General features: G+C 40.9%; 1 protein-coding gene across 1 annotated transcript in view; it reads right to left on the minus strand.

The window, feature by feature from the left end:
• The window catches only part of LOC107118312 (tripartite motif-containing protein 16-like protein), a 37,033-nt gene that overhangs the window by 14,683 nt on the left and 3,217 nt on the right, over positions 1 to 19,133 (minus strand). The window contains exon 2 of the mRNA XM_015420616.1: positions 4,064 to 4,159. Within this exon, the coding sequence (XP_015276102.1) occupies positions 4,064 to 4,159 (96 nt within the window). The remainder of the gene's footprint in view (positions 1 to 4,063; positions 4,160 to 19,133) is intronic.

A 19,133-nucleotide genomic window follows, 5' to 3' on the forward strand; every position in this document is an offset into this window, starting at 1 on the left:
AGGGGATGGGGGGGGGTAGAGTTGCCAGATCCAGGTTTGGAAACTCCTGGAGATTTGCTGATGGAGCCTGGGAAGGAAAGAGACCTCAGTGGGGTACAAAGCCATAGAGTCCACCCTTCAAAGCATGAATTCCATTTCTCCTCTGTAGTCCAGAGATAAGATGTAATTCCAGGGGATCTCCAGATCCCACCAGGAGGCTGGCATCCCTAGGATTCCTCATTATGGCCCATTAATTGAAGAGGACAGGAATCACCTCATGAAGAGTGACGACTGTATTCTGCACCTCCCTTCCTGGCTGGAAAACTGCTCCTCATTTAGCCATGACTAACTAACTTGCCACGTGGCTCAATGTACCCTATGGTAAATTGCTACTTGGTAAATGAGTGTCAACATTGACCCCTCTTCCAGTAACAATCAAATAAGCCTATACCAGAAATATTGGGTGGGGAGGAAGCGAAGAGGCATTGTACATCAGTGTGAAATAATAAATGGGAAGATACAAGTGGTCTCATAGTCTTAATATATAGTTGTCTCAGTTTAAAGATGTCTTTGAAATTATTGGGGGAAGTACTGGAGCCTGAGAAAAAAATTCTTCTGTCTGAGTGACTACTTGTAGGCCCACCCAAGACGTGCACATGCATACGCACGCACACGCCCCAAAGATTACAGTTCCAAAGTCAGACCAGACAGCTGGTTTACCAAGGGGTTACATGGAGAACTGGACACTATAAACAACCATTTGATAAATGGTACTAGTGCATATGGCAGAGTATTGTACTGCCATAATTTATGATGTGGTGCAAAAGAAAGAGAATGGCTGCTGGAGAGAAAAAGCAGAAGGGACAGTGAAAATAGGCAATGAATGTCAGAGGTAAAGAACATCACCTTCCACTTCAGAGATCTAGCAGCTGTCAAGCTCCTGACCAGACAAGCTTGCCATATAAAAATCTGACACAACAGGTCAATGGGAGAATATCTGTCCCTGGTGTCCTCAGGTAAAACATTAGGCACTCTGGATATCAGATCAAAGGCATTTGTGAAAGGTAGCAAGGTTCTAAATGTCTTCATGGAAGCAGATACCCCCTTCACTAAGAATGGAGAATATTTCACATTCCTTAGAACACTGCCAAAAAGTTTGTGTGACACAATAAACTTCCAAGAAGTGAAAATGAATTGCGTTAGTCAATATTATTGTAATGAGAATTGTTATACCCTATGAGAAGTCTATCATATCAAGTAAAAACATACCTCAGAAGTGCATCTGCCAAATGATATCATTAAACTGTTTCCACAACAAATGATTGAACCTACTCCACCCCCACCCCCCATTTTGAAGCTTTGATACTAGCAAGTACTCTCATTTTGGAAGAAGTATGCCTGAGATGGCAAAGGTATTCACTCAAAAATCCTTAGAAGATTTCCCGCGCCTGGGGGTGTGATGAGCCACAACATTGGGGGACAGAGCAAAGGTTTACAAACTTGGTGGGGAGTAAATAAGAATACTTGTTAACTTGCAGATTGTGGCCTTAACTTACAGGGTCACATCTGTGGTGCCAAGACCATTTTGAGAAGGAAATTGAGAGCAAGAGGAAGGAGAGTAGGAAAAGTGGGTGGACAGAAAGGAGATCTGCAATTACTTGCTGAGATAAAATCTTTTGGCTATTTTTTCTATTCAGAAAAGAGCACATATCCTTTTGTAACAGCCTAATAATTAACAGAGGTACAGAGAAAAACACTTTGCCAAAGAGAAAGTTTATGCCAATAGAAAACTACAAGTGGAGACCTGAAAGAAATGTGCGGGATGGTTATCCCACTCCTCACACCTTTGCTTCCTCCCCTCTCCCCCTACCTCTCTCACACTCTTTCTCCCTTCTGCCCTCCTTTTCTTACTCCATGCATGTTACTTCCTCTCTCTTTCTGACCCATCATCATTCTCTTTGTTTTTCTGCCTCCCAAATCATCACTCTTTCTCTCTCTTTCTGTCCCCCACCCCAGCAATCTCTCTTTCGGCCCCCATCACTCTCCCAGGCTCCTGCCTGCTTCCTCTCCCCCCACAGCAGCAGTGGTAGCTCTCTAGGAATCACAACGGATCTTCCAGCTACAGAGATCAATTCAATTTAGGGCTGCCAGCTCCAGGTTGGGAAATACCTGGAGATTTGGGGGTGGAGCCTTGGAACAGTGATGCTTGGGAAGGCAAGCAGCCTCAACAGGGTATAATGCCATAGACTCAACCCTCCAAAGCAGCCATTTTATACAGGAGAACTCATCTCTGTCACTTGGACAACAGTTGTAATTCTGTGTGCTCTCTAGCCCTGACCTGGAGGCTGGCAATGGTAGTTCTCGTGGAGGAAATGGCTGGTTTAGAGGGTGGACTCTATGACATTATACTGGTCTAAAGTTCCTCCCCTCCTCATACCCCAGGCAAAATTGTAAGAATATAAATATGCCCCACTTTGCTCTAAATTGTGTTTAGTTAGTCAAATATCTCAAATAGACAGGGACAAGTGGAGACACACAAGAAACTTGCAGGATGGTTATCCCATTCCTCACCCCTTTGCTTCCTCCTCTCTCCCCCTACCTCTCTCACGCTCTTTCTCTTTCTGCCCCCATCACTCTCTCTTTTTGACCCAATCACTCCCCCACCTTCCCACCTACTTCTTCCCCCACCCTGCACAGCGCGCGCATCGGAGAAGAGCTCCTGGAGCCCGGCGGCGCTGGAATTTCTCAACCTGGATTTGGCAAGCCTATTTCCTTCCCACCCAACAGCCCACCTACCTTTATCTGCCTCTCTGTCTTCAGCTTTCCATCTCCACCCCCCTCCCCCACAGCCTCTACCTAGGAAAATTACAGTCTTTCCCCACAATGGGGACCAAAGCAGCTTATATTATTCTCTCCTCCTTTTTATCTGCACTACAACCCTATGAGGTTGGCTAGGCTGAAAGTATGTGACTGGTCCAAAATCACCCAGTCAGCTCCACCACAAGATGGGGATCTGAACTTGGATCTTACAGACCCTACTTTGAAGCTCTAACTGCTAAACCACACTGTCTTTCATAGGGTGGCTGCTGATGAACAGTAGCAACCAGCTGGGCCTACTAGAGTCATGCATATCAGGTGTTATCAAGACACCCAGAGGGTGCTGCCTAGGGATGCCAGCCTCCAGGTGGGACCTGAGGATCCCCTGGAATTACTGTTCATCTCCAGATTACAGAGATAACCTCCCATGGAGAAAATAGATGCTTTGGAGGGTGGACTCTATGGCATTGTACCTCACTGAGGTCCCTGTCCTCCCCAGGGTCCACCCCCCCCAATCTCCAGGAGTTTCCCAGCCTTGATCTGGCAGCCCTCCTCCCCATCCCCTGCCAGTGGTGGGGGGAGGGACCTGGCAACCCTAGACTGCTGCCAGGCCTAGGGTTGCCAACCTCCAAGTGGGGCCTGTAAACCTGCATCACAATTACAACTGAACTCTAGACAGCAGAGATCTGGCTCCCCAGAGAAAATGGCTGCTTTGGAGGGTGGACTCTGTGGCATTCTACCCAGCCATGGCCCTTCCCCAAATCCAGCCCTCTTAAGAGTCCACCACAAAACCACTAGGAATTCCCCAGCCTGGCACTGGCAACCTTGTTCAGGCCTGGCTTCAAGGCTCCCTCCCTGAAAGGGCCATTCCCACTCCCCCTGCCTTTTACTGACAGAGCCAGTTAGAAACCCACCCACCCCCCGAACATTCCAATCTCTCACCATTTATGCCTGATGTAGATCCCGGCAGAGGCCATTTCAAAAGGTACTGGGGGGGATTTAACCATCCCTGAAGGGTTTTTTGTTTCGTTTTTTACTTTTTGGATTTTTCTGCAGAACCAGAGAGTCCCCTGAGTTTGCAGAAAAAACTTTGGGGCAGAGTGAGCCCTCCATAGGTTGAAATAAGTATCCACATGGGGAACAGAGTTTGGGAAATAGTATATAGATAGGAAAGGGGTTTTGGGTTTTTTTACATAGGGTTCAACATAGTGACCTTGATGCAATCATCACTGGCAAGTGAGTCAGTGATCCAATTACACATTCTTACCACAATGGACTCGGAGTTCTTTTGCAGTTTGACAATTGCATTTTCAGCTGATTTTAGTTTCCAGTCATATTCTGCTTGGATCTGAAGAAGTTCATACTGCAAATGAGATAAATTAGAGGATAATGATAAAACTATATTTTCTATTTTGATAGATGAACACTCAGATTGGGAACTACCTAAAATTTTATTTAACTGAACAATTTTCTTATAATGCATCACCAATCATACAGAACCTATTGGTTCATTATTTTAGTTTGTTCCTCTGATATTTAAATAGCTAGTAGCGTTTGGAAAAATTACACACAAAAATACAGGGAGAAAACTTATTTCAGATGCCCATTCCAGTATATCATTTATCTCCACAACTCTGCAAATTTATATTAGACAGGTACAAATTATAGTCAATAATAACTATATTCTGCTGATCTCTTTTGTAAATCCCCTCTACCAGTGTCCAATACCCTCCCTTCTTTAAACAGGGGAAACTTCACCAGCCTGGACACGAAAGGGATTAACTGTAGCTAGATTTCATTTTTACAGAAAGGGATACAGCAGGCTACCAACAAAAGTTAGTTGAAGTCACTAGGTGCTGTAACTGAATCCTGGATGTCCTTCTATAGCAACAAGTCTCATAGCATCCGAAACAGCAAACCTGATATTTTATAGGAAATTTAGTTCATTGCTAACAGTATGTTTCTTCATTGCTCAACCCAATTGTCAGCCAACATTACCTCAGTTTTGACAAGACTGATTCCGTTTATTGATTTTCATCCATCCCATTAGAACTATCTGACAAAAAACCCATAAGGGACCAAGGAAGCATCTTCAAGAACAGTCTCACTAATGCCTCTTCCAAATAAGCTTGGATGGCAAACTTCTCCCATGAAGCATCATAACACCACCTCCCCAATCCCACCAGACATACCCCTTAGGGATGCTGAAATAAATTGAAATGGGCAAGGCTAAGCAGGGACGTGGTAGGCCACACTCTCCAAGCAACTTGTCCACATTGTCAGACTGCAACAACTGAAATTCATCCAAACAATTGACTTTGTTTGAACAGCATTCTGTCATTGAACTGTCAAAACCCTGGAATCAGAGCTGAAAGGGGTACAAGCAACTACATCTGCAAAAATCCCATGCAAATATGTTTCAGAGAGCCCTGGAAAGCAAAAATCTCTCTTCACTCTGAGGTGTAGCTTTCAGACTCACTGTTCTGGCTACCAGAAAGGAAACAGCCAACAGGAACAGAGATACTAATAGAATCTGGAGCACAGTCTGTTGTAAGGCCTTTCTTTGCTTTTGCTCTGTATTGTAACTATCACCTTACCTGTAACCAGGGTTCCTAGGTGAGACTGACAAGCAGGCTGGGGACTTACCAAGAGGCTCTGGGAGTAGAAAGAGTGGCACTGGGAGAGGGACCTCTGAAGCAAATTCTGAGTGAGCTGCCATTGCATTTAAATGGAAATCATGGAGGATTAGGGGCATCTTCTTTGAGGGCTCATAGAATTGGACCCCTTGGTCCAATCTTTTTGAAACTTGGGAGGGGTTTTTTGGGTTTTAGGAGAGGCACAAGCAGCTATGCTGAAAATTCGGTGCCTCTAACCAAAAACCAGCCCCCCCCAGAATCCCAGATGCCCACAGATCGATTCTCCCTTATACCTTACCAGACTACTACCCGTGCTTCGCTACGGTATTTAAGTTCCGTAAATCCAGTTATAATACTGATGATGTGAAATCTGAAATGTGATATTTGTTGTAGGAATTTTAATGGAGAAGACTGTAGTGTAAGAAATGAAGTGAGATATATGTACTTTTTTTCTTCTACTGAAGGACCTCTCTCTAGACCATATTGGTGGTTCTGCCCTCAGGTGCTAGGATCACCAGGCTGCTTGGTGAGTTCACTCTGGAGCAGGCCAGATAGAACTGTCCATTTAAGAAGCAGTTGTATGTTAAGTCAACTCCTGCTACCTTCCACGAAAGTGATGGCCTTTCTACTTGTGTTCCTGGATTGTTTTGCTCATATGGAGACTGTATTGTTCTGAGCGCCTCAGGGTGATCTTGCTGGTACTTGGCCTGTGCAGCTCAGTTCCACATTCCTAAGTTGCCTCCTCCTTGTAGCATTGGTGTATCTGGCTTGACGTTTGCCAGGAGCTTTCTTGGGGGCAGTAAGAGGTGAGAGGTGTAAGGGGGAGTTGGTGTGAAGGAGTGGTGATGTGGTGGACATTTCTTCAGGCTCATGAGGGAGACACACATCAAAATGGCTCCTAGAAATGTCCTTTACTATCTCCCCATAAACATTAATACCCTGGCCCTGCTCCTACACCTGACAGACACCAGCCCATCTGGTGTTGGGGGGGATTGTATTTAAAGGCATTGGGGAGGCTGGCCCAGCAGCAGTGCTAAGGCAATCCTGCTGAGCAAACCTCCTCGGTGGCTGTAAGCATCCCACTTCCTCTCCTACACCTGACAGGGAGCTGCTTGTCCTGTGTAGGATGGGGAGGGGGGAGGAGTATTAGAAGCCACTGTGGAGGCAGGGCTGGCAGGATCACTAAGGCGTTACTGCTGGGGCAGGCTCCCTCGTGGCTTTAAGCACCCTGCAAACACTGCTGCACCTAACAGACAACTGCCTGTTAGGTGTAGGAGGTGGGGGGAGTGTGTTGGAAGCCATCCCACCTCCTCTCCTACACCTGACAGGTAGCTGCCTGTCCCGTGTAGGAGGGGGAGGAGAGGAGTATTAGAAGTCACTGTGGAGGTGGGGCTGCACCTGACAGACAACTGCCTCTAAGGTGTAGGATGTGGGGGGAGTGTGTTGGAAGCCATCAGAGAGGCTGGGCCAGCAGCTTTGCATCACCTAACAGGTGGTTCTTGGCCATTCCTGATTTTCTCAACTGTCATTAGCTCTCCGCAGTCCTCTATAACTGTTGGGTATTTTTTTACCTCAGAACACTGAGTTCTGCAGCTGACCAGTCAGAGAGTGGGGGGTGCAGAGAGGCAGCTGCCTGGCAGCCGCATAGGAATCAATGGGGGCACATTCTCCCCTTTTTGACCCACTTAGGGCTTGAATTTCTAAAAATCCTATCTTAGCGAGCACCTACATCATGGTAGGAGCGCTCTCCCTGAATTTGGTGTCTCTAGGTCCAGCGGTTTGGCCTGGGCTTTGATTTTACGGTGAGGGGACTTTATTATATAGATATAGACTAGGAGTAAGGCCCATTGTGGGGAGAAATACAATGAGCTGTAGAAGGAAGCTCCAGATGAGTGTCCTGGCTTGTGGGGTCGCAGAGGGAAGGGGAAAATAGAGGGAGGCAAGCCATGTTTCTTTCCTTTTGCTTAGCTATAAGGCAGGGCTGCCTCAAATTTTGCTGCCCCAAGTGGGTCGTATGGGAGGACAGCCTCATTGTAACAAGTATGGTTCCCTCTACCTCTGACTTATTTTTTGAGGGGGAGGGGGGTGTTATGCAGTGGCAGCTAAAGTAGAATAGCACCTCCTCCTATGCCATGTTTTCTGGGTTCCAAGGGTCTGGAAAGTGGTTCCATAGCCAATTACGCAGTTGCCAACTCTGGGTTGGGAAATATATGTAGATTTGAGGGCTAGAGCCTGGGGAGGGCAGGGTTTGGGGTGCGGAGGGGCTTCAGCAGGGTATAATGCCATAGAGTCCACTGCCCAAAGTAGCCATTGTCTCCAGGAGAACTGATCTTGGTCATCCGGAGATCAGTTGTAATAGCTGGGAAATTTTCTGTAGGGGAAATGATTTGCTGTGGCTGGGGAACACAGTGATTTCTGGGAGATCTCCAGGCCCCATAGGGAGACTGGCAACTCCAGTGACCATTTAAGGGAAGATTGGGATATGTATTTTACCTCAGGATACATTTAGTGACTCCCAACAGCAACAGCAAATTGTTTAGAATGTTAGAGGCAAAGGCCAATCAGGCCGCATATGTAAATGACCTCTGTGTTCCGACTGGTTATGGGGGGAGAGGAACAACAAAATGTTTAGAATGTTGGAGGCGAGATTCAGGCAACGCAGCCAGTGGATAGGGACAGCTTCTGAGTGACACATCAGGGAGCCTATTGATATGGGAGCGTGTGGAATGTTCAGCAACGTGCCACCACCAACAGAGAATTATTATATAGAGAGATGGGGACCAGTCTCCATAGGGTATAATGGAGTGCCCAGCAAGTATTCCCGCCCCCCATGCTTTCTGATAGCCCTGAAGCGGGGGGGGAGGGGCTCCAATTGGGGATTGGCAACCCTTCCTGTAACACCTAAGTCAGGCGCCCCCAACCTTTTTCCTCTTGCAGGAACCTTTGGAATTCTGACACAGGGTGGTGGGTGCAGTCACCAAATGGCTGCCACAGAAGGTAAAACCAAACACAAAATGACTGTCTCAGGAGGTAGGACCAACCACAAAATGTCAGGGAGTGATATTATGCATAATTTTTTTTAAAGACCCCCGGAGGGGATTTTTTTATTTTTTATAATATTACATAAACTACAAAGAAAAGAAAGGAAGGGGAACTACAACTAAGGAGAAAGAAAAGTAACCCACACTAAACTAAAAACCCAAGAGTAGGAGATCATTACCCTGTTAGACTACAGTAAGTAATGGGGGGGGGAAACTGTTAATAAACAATATACTTTGTGAGATCCTGTCTTTCTAAGCTTATATGTTTGTTTATTACTTGTTATGAGAAGATTTCCAGAGCATCTCCTCCAGCTCTCTTCGTAAGGGCAATTTTCAGAGTCCTTCCGCCTTTACATCTATGCTAATTCTCTCTAAAGTCTTGATGGCTTCTTAGACGTTCACTCGAAATTCTGCAACCCTCCTCTGTCTCCAAAGGGATAACACCGCCAATCTTAAGCCTCTTCCTTCTTGGTCTCATCCTCGGGGCCCAGTGGCATCTCACAGGCTTCTTGATCTTGAGGTAAGGCTCAAGCTCTTTTCTATCAGCCGAATTTAAGACAACACTTTCTAAAAACATCTGCCGGGAAGGAGTTAAGTCCTTGTAAATCTTTTCTGTTTCTCTCATGCTTTCCCTCCTTGTCTCTTTGAGATCGCTGTTAGTTTTAGTGTCCATTTCTTTTGCTTTGACAGCCCACTGTTCCATCTTTTCTGCTAACTGCAGCTGCCGGGACACGAGTTGTTGATTTATCTTGGCAAACTGATGGTTAATACCAACAAGTTGCTCAAGAATCGGCTTGATGGCTTCTGCTATGAGTTCTATAACTTTCACTTCCCTTCTTCTCGGAGTTGTTTTCGCTGACTTTTTTGGAATGTCCGCCATTTTTACACTTTAATTCCAATATAAAATAGTTTTCTCCCCGGCTCTGAAAATCGCTTACACGGTGTTTAGTCGCTTAAATACTCATGGATATCTCCCACAGCTTTTCGCTTCCAAGTATCCGTTTACAATTGTCTCTTTCTCTCTCTCCCTCCTCCCTCATCCGCTTATCTAAATGCGTCAGAGAGGTCTCCCTCTCTCAGCACGATTCCAGTCACTCAAAAGGTTTTTTTGGGGGGGGATTTTTGCTTCAAAGTGTCCGTTTACAATTGTCTCTCTCTATCTATCTATCTATCTCCTCCCTCCTCTGCTTATGCAAATGCGTCCAAGAGGTGTCTCTCTCAGCAGGATTCCAATCACTCAAAAGGTTTCAGAGGGGGGGATTTACGCTTCTGTTTACGGTTCGCTCATTTTAACTCACAGTTCATTGTTTCTTAACCACACTCGTAATCGCTTTTTCACCAGATCTCCTGCACTTGACTGGGTCAGCACATCTTGTGCCTTGCTAAGAGGACGCAGACAGCGGGGAGGACTGTCAGGGCGGAGGACAGCCTCAATTCCTCTGCAGATAGCAGGAAAAGAGGCTCACCCTCAAAAGCCCTATGGCCTGGGAGGCCTCCCTGACCCCCCATGGAGGCGCCGATCCAGCGCCACCCCTAACCTTCGCTGCTGTGCGAAGCGCCCTCCCCAAGCCTCGGGAAAGGAGTCTGCCATCATTGCGCCATCGATATTATGCATAATTCTGATGGCAGGTGTTCAGCATTTCAGCTGGACGCTCTGTTTAACAAGATGCCTTTTTAAATTTTAAAATGTTGATTTAAAATATTTTTTGCATGCATACAAAATAGAGATCCAACAAAGAAACCATCATCTGGCAGTATATGTCTTCATTTTGCAGTCATCTAATACATTTATGCGGGGGGGGGAATGCTGCTTCTTCTAGCTATCACTTTACATAGCCCTTCTCTCATGAGCCTAGACATTTTTAACTTGCACTATTACTTGTAATGACAATTGGGGGAGGCTTTCAAGATGGCGCTGAGGCAGCTGCTCTGACTTAAAATGCTATGCAAATTATCTGCTGATTTTACTATCTTAATTTATTGCTCGGCTTTTACACAGCATAATTGCTTCTTTATACAGTGGCTTGTAGCAGCTTGTTTCAAGTCTATTTTTTAGTACTGTTTTGATAAGTTGAAGGACGAGTGGAGGAGTTCTAGCCTTGGGAAGTTTTCCTTTGAGAACCTTCATTCCTTTGTGTGTGCCAGCTGTTTCTGTTCTTGAGTGCAATTACTACAGCATATTTTATGAACTGTGAGCTCTTACTGCAATCTTCTAGTCTTCTGCTGTCCAGCTTATATGACAATATAGCAACAAAATACCTTGAGTCAACTGGAAATGAAGCTCCAAAAGCGGGGGAGAGAAACGGAGGCTGATTTTCCACCGGCCACTAAGCAAGCCAAGATTGGAGACTATTTTTCGTCGCCTTGTAATGCACTCTCCCCAATTTCAACTTTTAATCACTTTGCTCCTTTGGTGGAGATTGCAGATGATCTGATAGAACTTTCTCCACAGAGCCCACTTTTAAGAACAGTGTCCGAGGGAGATGAAATCCCTCCATTAACAACGAGTGGGGACAGTATTGAAACATTGAATGAGGTCTCCGATAATCTCCTTTTGCTTACTGCAAGGATGGTAGAGTTTATTTTTAAAGAGATTCGTTTGCTGCACTCCAAGTTGGATAAGTTGCTAAATGGAGCATGCAACTTTAACAATACTCAAGCGGCCTCTGGCTGTGATAAGAACCCAGCTGTTGCTAGCTGTGATAAGCAACCAGCCATTTGTTCTATGAGGGAAGGGTTGGCTAAGCTACCTCCACAGCAACAGGAGAGGAAGAGGGAGAGAATGGCTCCCTCCCAACTTGTCTGGCAGCCAAATAATGTCTGTTTACAAATCTACAAGTTTAAAGGAACTGTACCCTCTTGGAAAACTGCTTCACTTGTTAAGAAACATCTAGTGGAACTATTTGGGAAGTGTATTGGACACCTGGATATAAAAACAGTGGAGCCCCTTAATGACATCACTCAAGCTCAAAGGGTTCTACTTTCCTTCCACAGCCCCAGAATCCCCAGGCTGTTTTTTCATAAGAAAGCTCTGCTAAACTCTAAAGGAATATTTCCTATTTGTGTTTTTAAGGACATGTTTTTAACTCCTCTGCTGCCTACATCTTCTTACTCTGAGAGAGCACAGGATAATATAACTTCACCTGCTGTGTTGTTTGGTTTTTTTAAAACAATATATATATTTTAAATTCATATTAACAATGCAAATTTATAACAATTCTTACAAGTGTAAATACAAAAAATACAAATATAAAACAACCATGTTACTGCAAACTAAAAACTGATTTCGACATATCATTAACTCCATTCTAACACTTTAAATGCAGACTTTCCTATTCACCATAGTCCATTTTATCAATTGATTAGGTGCTATTATATTTGAGCACTGAGGTCTCCAGCTTAAAGATGGAATATAGACAAGATAAAGAACCAAAACAGTAGAAGTAACCGAAAGAAAAATAAACAGTATTTCAGATCCATTTATGGAATTGGGACCACTGAGAGGATACAAATTGTTGTTGAGACAGGTAGTCTAAGATTGGATACCATTTTCCTATGAATGCCGATTGGTTTGAGTCTTGAGAAATATAAGACAATTCGTTGGTAACTGCATCCATAAGATAGTGGTTCCATAATTTTCGGTACCAGGTGTTATTCGTTGGTGCCCGAATATCTTTCCAAAAGGAAGCTATCGTTGTTTTTGCTATGGATCCACAAGGGTTAAGCTGACTCTAGATATTATAAAAATGCAAAATTTATTCAGGTGTACACATTTTAAAACAGACTCATTAAAAATATACCATTCAGACATAAAAAAACTTATCAACATTCATACATAGATGGGTTAGTGCTGTGCAACTGAACCAAACGCGTTTCGGCCCCTCAAAGGGCCTTCCTCAGTGGTCACAATTCCAATTACAAATTTGACATACATTCAAAAAAATTTTTTACATAAGATGTACATATACAGGAGAAGGCCAGATGTTGTTTCCTTCTGTATTGTATGTTATTATTCTATAAGATGGGCCTCCAGTTTAGCCAAATAAAGTCCACCAATAATTCTAAATATAAAAGGGAATGAAATAATTTCATAAAGTGATATGTTTCAAAAAGGAATTCATGTTTTATAGTTTTTTTTAAAAAAACAATTTCTTAAAAAATTCAAATCCAGAATGGATCAGCACTTTGAAAACATGGGCACCGCATGGACTTAATGAGGAGATTGACTGGACTTGCTGTTTATAATTATCTGGACTTATTTGTTGCATAAATTCTGTATGGGCTGTTTATAAATATTTGAATAATTGTCAGTACAAAACCCCTCTCTCATCTTTACTCCATGGTTACCCTTCCTTCTGCCCCTCCTTCTATGATGCATCTCTCCTGATTGACATGTACAGTAATTGGTGATTGCATCACCCTAGTAATGCTATATATGGTGGCCAGTATAGTAGCTTATACCAGAATTTGTACAGGATGGAGTGACATACATTCAACTCACACAAGTTTGTGATACCAGGTTATAAAACATGAATTCTTTTTTGAAACATATAACTTTATGAAATTATTTCATTCCCTTTTATATTTAGAATTATTGGTGGACTTTATTTGGCTAAACTGGAGGCCCATCTTATAGAATAATAATATACAATACAGAAGGTAATTTTTATTTTTAGTATATAGTATTTGTCAATTAACAAAAATGTACATAAGGGAAACTATAATGAATTTTTCTTTGCTTCCCCTTTCCCTCTTTTTCTGTTTGCAATCAGTACTTAGGAAACAACATCTGGCCTTCTCCTGTATATGTACATCTTATGTAAAAAATTTTTTGAATGTATGTCAAATTTGTAATTGGAATTGTGACCACTGAGGAAGGCCCTTTGAGGGGCCGAAACGCGTTTGGTTCAGTTGCACAGCACTAACCCATCTATGTATGAATGTTGAGAAGTTTTTTTATGTCTGAATGGTATATTTTTAATGAGTCTAAGTTTTAAAATGTGTACACCTGAATAAATTTTGCATTTTTATAATATCTAGAGTCAGCTTAACCCTTGTGGATCCATAGCAACTTTTTGGGTTGAGTTTTCTTTCCCCCCCTTTTTTTCCCCTTCCCCCTTCCCTTCCTTTTTGTTAGCATCGTTGTTTTTGCAGCATCCAGCATGACTTCGATAGTATCTTTGTGAGGTCTGCCAGAAAATTATTTTGGCCAAGTGTTTAAAAATAAAACTTCTGGTTCAAAGGGTACTTGTATCTTGGTGATCTCCTGAATAATTTTTAATACTTCCCTCCAAAATGTCTGTATTTTTTCACATTTCCACCAGCAGTGGGAGAAATCTCCCACTTGGAGGCATTTTTTCCAGCACTGTGACGATTGAATAGGTGACATGTAAGAAAAATTTTTAGGTGTTGCATACCATCTTGTCATTATCTTCAGGTTCTGGAACTGCACCATTATAGATTTAGTTTTAAAGCTGGTGGAGCTCCAAAACCTTTTCCATGTATCCTCATTCAGAGGTATCATGCAATCTCTCTGTCATGCTTTTTGGTAAGGTAAAAATTTATCACACGATTGATGGATCAGTTTTGAATAGAATTTTGATATTAGTCCTTTACTTTGTGCATCTGGATCACGAATCAACAGCTCAACCTCAGTCAGTGGTCGAGCAATCAATGAGGTAGCTTTGTAGTTATTTTTTTGAAGACAACTATAAAGTATTATGGGGAAAAACTAAACAAGACTTAGAAGGTTGGAAAAATTTACAATTATTCATGATGGGAAGAATTGCAATAATAAAAATGAATATATTACCCAGATGGATGTTTCTTTTTCAAACAATCCCCATTTTACAAAACCAGAAGATTTTTAAAGAGCTAGATCAACTAACATCCAAATTTATCTGGCAAGGGAAGTGGGCACGAATAAGACTTAAAATTATGCAATAAGTTAAAGAGAAAGGTGGATTTGGAGTTCCAAATTGGCTATTATATTATACGGTTGCAGCATTAGTCTGGCTAAAGGTATGGATTACTTTGAAAGACAGAAGGCTACTGAAATTCGAAGGCCACAACTTAGCTTTAGGATGGAACACATTTTTATGGTATGAGAAAGCCAAAACACAGAAATATTTTAAGCAGCATTGGCTAAGAGCAGCTTTATTAAAAGTATGGGAACCAATTTATAGAAGGTTTTATATTAAAAAATTGAGACTCATAGTACCATTGGGAGCATTTACCTTGCCAAATGTCTTTACAGGTGAAGAGCTATTTAGATATCAAGATATTTTGGATGAGAAAGATTGCTTGAAATTGCCAGAACACTTGTCCTGGTGGAATATAACACAATTAGAATATATCTATAATAAAGATAAAAAGACTGGTTTTAATGACTAACTGAATTAGAAAAAACTCTTGTATTTTCGGATGATAAACTGATAAAGAAAATCTATAAAATTTTGTTAGAGGATCTGCTGGTAGATGAAACAGTTAAGCAAAATATGACTCTATGGGCCCAAAACGTAGGTCATAATATTACTTGGAGAAAGTGGGACCAGATATGGTCTAAAAACATTAAAATAACTAAGGCAGTATCATATAAAGAAAATATGTATAAGATGTTTTATAGATGGTATATTACACCAGATAAACTTGCTAAGCAGAATGAAAATTGTTCAGATAAATGTTGGAAATGTAAAAATAAGATAGGTACATTTTATCATATGTGGTGGCTTTGCAATGTAACAAAGAGATACTGGAGATGGATCCACGAGATAATGCAAGAGATATTGAGATCTAAAATACTATTTTTGCTGGAAATATTACTACTGAACATATTTCCAAAGGATTTTGATAAAGAGGATAGATATTTGATAGTACATCTATCTACGGCAGCAAGAATATTATATGCAAAATATTGGAAACAAATGGAAGCACCAAAGAAACAAGAATATGTGAATAAACTGTTGGAGATGGCAGAAAACGACAAACTGTCATCGTTGATGAGAGGGACAACAGATCCAACATTTCACAAGACGTGGAAAAAACTGTATGACTGGTACAATATAAATTCATAGTTTAAAGTAATGAAATTTTGGGGTATTATTAATCTCTTTGAGTTTAATAGAAACTATGGTAAAAAGATAATATACAGAAACTTAAGCAAACCTATAGGAAGTGATTTAAGAAATTTTTTAAATATGGTAATAGAGTAATAAGAAAATATACTGATGTCTTTGTATGTCTTATGTATGTAAGTGGTTATTTGTTTATAGTTTTATGTATGTATGTATGTGTATAATATGAAAAATAATAAAAGTGTACCTATGGGTACTTTAAAAAATATGAGGTAGCTTTAATTGCATTCAAGAAATGACTCAGCTGAAAATAAAAAAAACCCAAGGTATAACTAATCCTAATTTATGCTCCAATTCAGCTTTGGTAGCAATGCCTGTTTTTTTAATGACATGAGCAATGTGGGATGGGTTTTTTTGTTTCCATCTTTCTGCAAGTGATGGATTCGTGCCTGATCTAAACCACTCAAGGCTCTCTGTTTCTGCAAAGAATTAACCCTTCACAGTCCTTTAGTTGTTTGTATGGCACTTCTAAGCTTCCTAAAAGTGCAGTCCATCACAACCGTGTTCAGATGACATTTAGACATTCTTGAATCCCTCCCTGCCCCAGAGACATAAGCATCAGTTTAAAAGTTAGATATTGTTACACACTCTCAATTTTCCCAAGTGCTCGAAGCTCCAGGGAGGCACTGCTACCCAAGTGAAATTTCCTCTAAGTTAGAAAAAACTGGAGTTGGTAGTGCCTTTGCAATGTTTGCCTAGTGTATATGTGTAGTAATATGTGTGGTATATGTGGAAGCAAAGACACTCCTGTAAGGGAACAGATCTGTTACTCCACAAATACACATTTACCCCTTCCCTCACTCGGAAAGGGTCTTAAAGAACTATCCTTAAAGAACTATACAGGAGAACTATAGTTTTCATTAAATAGCAATGAATTTAATACATAATTTGCCTGTTTTGTTTCCAAGATAGTGACTCCAACAGTTCTCTGTAATGAACATAAAACATTGAAAAAAACTTTTCCAGTTTCATGCTAAGTGCTTTTCCTCCTGAAAGCTAGAACGGTAGACAGAGCAGGATATCAAGATGGGGAACAACCATAAGTAATCTAACTTAAATTTCTGTAGTAGAAAGTAAGTAATATCAAACACTGGATTTCAAATCTGAGGAACAGGAAGACCATCAGAAAAACTGAAGAGTTCACACCCACTAGAAAGGTAGTCACCATGGTTGTCTGTCTCCTCCATCTCAGCTATGACTCACAGCAATTATTTTCACTCACCATAAAAGCTTCAGGCTTGGAAAATCTGAGGATGGAATCTGGGACCTGGGAAGTACCCTTGTGAGTTTGATCAAAATAGTTCAAGCACCACCCCTTACCCAAAAACAAAAATGTGACTCCTCAAAATACTGTTGCAAATATGGAAACATATTATTGTGATTTGAATCAACACATGATTAGTACTGCTAGAATGACTTATGCCCAATCTTGGAAGCAGGATAGAATACCCGAAAAATGGGAATGGATACAGAAAGTGTTATTCATGGCTGAAATGGACAAATTAACGAAGAAACTTAATAACAAAGAAGACTCAGAATTTTTTGAAGAATGGAAAGACTTTAAAGAATATCTGGAAAAAAACTAGGATGTAAAACGTAATTTACTTTGTTTTGATAATTATTAAGGGCAGAAACATATAAAGGTTTGGAATGTTTAGATTAAGATATTGTTACCTTGAAATTTAAGATGATAATGGGAAAAGAAAAAGAGAAATATAAATGGGAAAGGGGGAGGAGCATTGCGGGAAGCCAGTAAAGGGGGGGAGGAGATAAGAGAAATGGATATGTGATAAAAAAAAATGTAATGTAATGTTGAATGTGTTGATATATCCAAAATAAAAGTTTTGACGCAAAAAAAACCATGGTCTTCCTCAGAAGTGGAGTGAAAAAATGACATTAAAATGACAAAAACCTGATAGACATATTATACATAGTAATACATTTGTATATTTTGAGCATTACTTTGAAGCTTAATCTCCCTTTTCAGGGTTTTGACTCTTTGGTGCTGCCTCTCTACCTCTAGTTCTTCTGAATGTCAAAAATGAATTAAAATCATTAGAAGCTATTAAAAAACAAAAAGTTGACTTAAATTGGTGGGAAAGTGTACAAATAGAATAAAGATATACCAAAGATTAAAAATTAGGTTTTTATTCAAAAATAATAGAAACTGTTATATACTGAGGAAAAAATGATCACAAACTGTACTTAGTAATGTTGGAAAATAAAACACAAGATTAAATAATTAAAAACTGTATGGCTAAATGGCACAAAACTTAGCTTATAATATTGATTTAGATCAATGGTTATGGGTATGGAAAACAAATGTAAAAATTACCAAAGCAGTTTGGTATAAGGAAAATATTTATAAAATGTTTTATAGATGGTATATGACTCCAGATATTTTAGCAAGGTGTTACCCTGATATACCAAATGATTGTTGGAAATGCCAAACGACTGTTGGTACATTTTTCCATGTTTGGTGGACTTGTGATAGAGTTAAAAATTATTGGTCTTGGATCCAAAAAATCTTACCAAAAATGTTAGAATGTACTGTACCATTTACTCCTGAACTATTTCTATTGAATGTAATGCCAGAAAATTGTAAAAGACAAGATTTTTACCTTATCATACGTGTAGTGATTACTGCAAGAATCTTATATGCTAAGTATTAGAGGAAAAGTGAGCTACCTTCTAAAGAAGAACTGATATACAAAACTTTTGAAACGGCTGAGATGGACAAATTGACTTTAATTTTGAGAGAACAAGAAGAAGTAAGTTACTACAATACATGGTCAGGATTTTATAAATAGTTGGAAGACTATTACAAATAAACAATATAGACATATGAACATTTTAGGAGACCTCATTTCCCTATTAATATGCAAATGTTATTGAGTTTAACATTTCTATAAATAGGGAGTTCCACAAAAAGACTGACACAACCACTTTTAACTTTAAAAGGGGTAACTTCTCTGATATGAGGGGACATGTGAGGAAGAAACTGTTAGGAAAAGTAGAAAGGGTCAAAACCATTGGGGAAACTTGGAGACTATTTAAAACTACAATCATAGAAGCTCAGAAAAAATATATACTGCGGGTTAGGAAGGCACAAACAGGTATAGAAAAAAGCCTGCATGGTTAACAAAGTAATGGAAGCTGTAAAAGGTAAAAAGGATTCCTTTAAGAGGTGGAAAGCTAATCTCAGGAAGGTTGATGAAAGGGAACACAGGCTGTGGCAAATAAAAAGCAGGTCTGTGATCAGGGAGGCAAAAAGGGAATATGAGGAGCATATAGCAAAAAACATAAAGACCAACAATAAAACTTTCTTCAAATACATTAGAAGCAGGAAACCAGCCAGGGAGGCAGTGGGGCCCTTGGATGACCAAGGGGTAAAAGGAGTAGTGAAGGATGACAGGGAAATGGCTGAGAAGCTGAATGCATTTTTTGCCTCTGTCTTCACTGTGGAAGATGAGAAGTGCTTGCCCACTCCAGAACCGCGCATTTCGGGAGGGGTGTTGAAAGACCTG

The sequence above is a fragment of the Gekko japonicus genome, unplaced genomic scaffold (genome assembly GCF_001447785.1).
Source record: "Gekko japonicus isolate JY-2015 unplaced genomic scaffold, Gekko_japonicus_V1.1 scaffold973, whole genome shotgun sequence".
In the NCBI taxonomy this organism is placed as follows: domain Eukaryota; kingdom Metazoa; phylum Chordata; class Lepidosauria; order Squamata; family Gekkonidae; genus Gekko; species Gekko japonicus.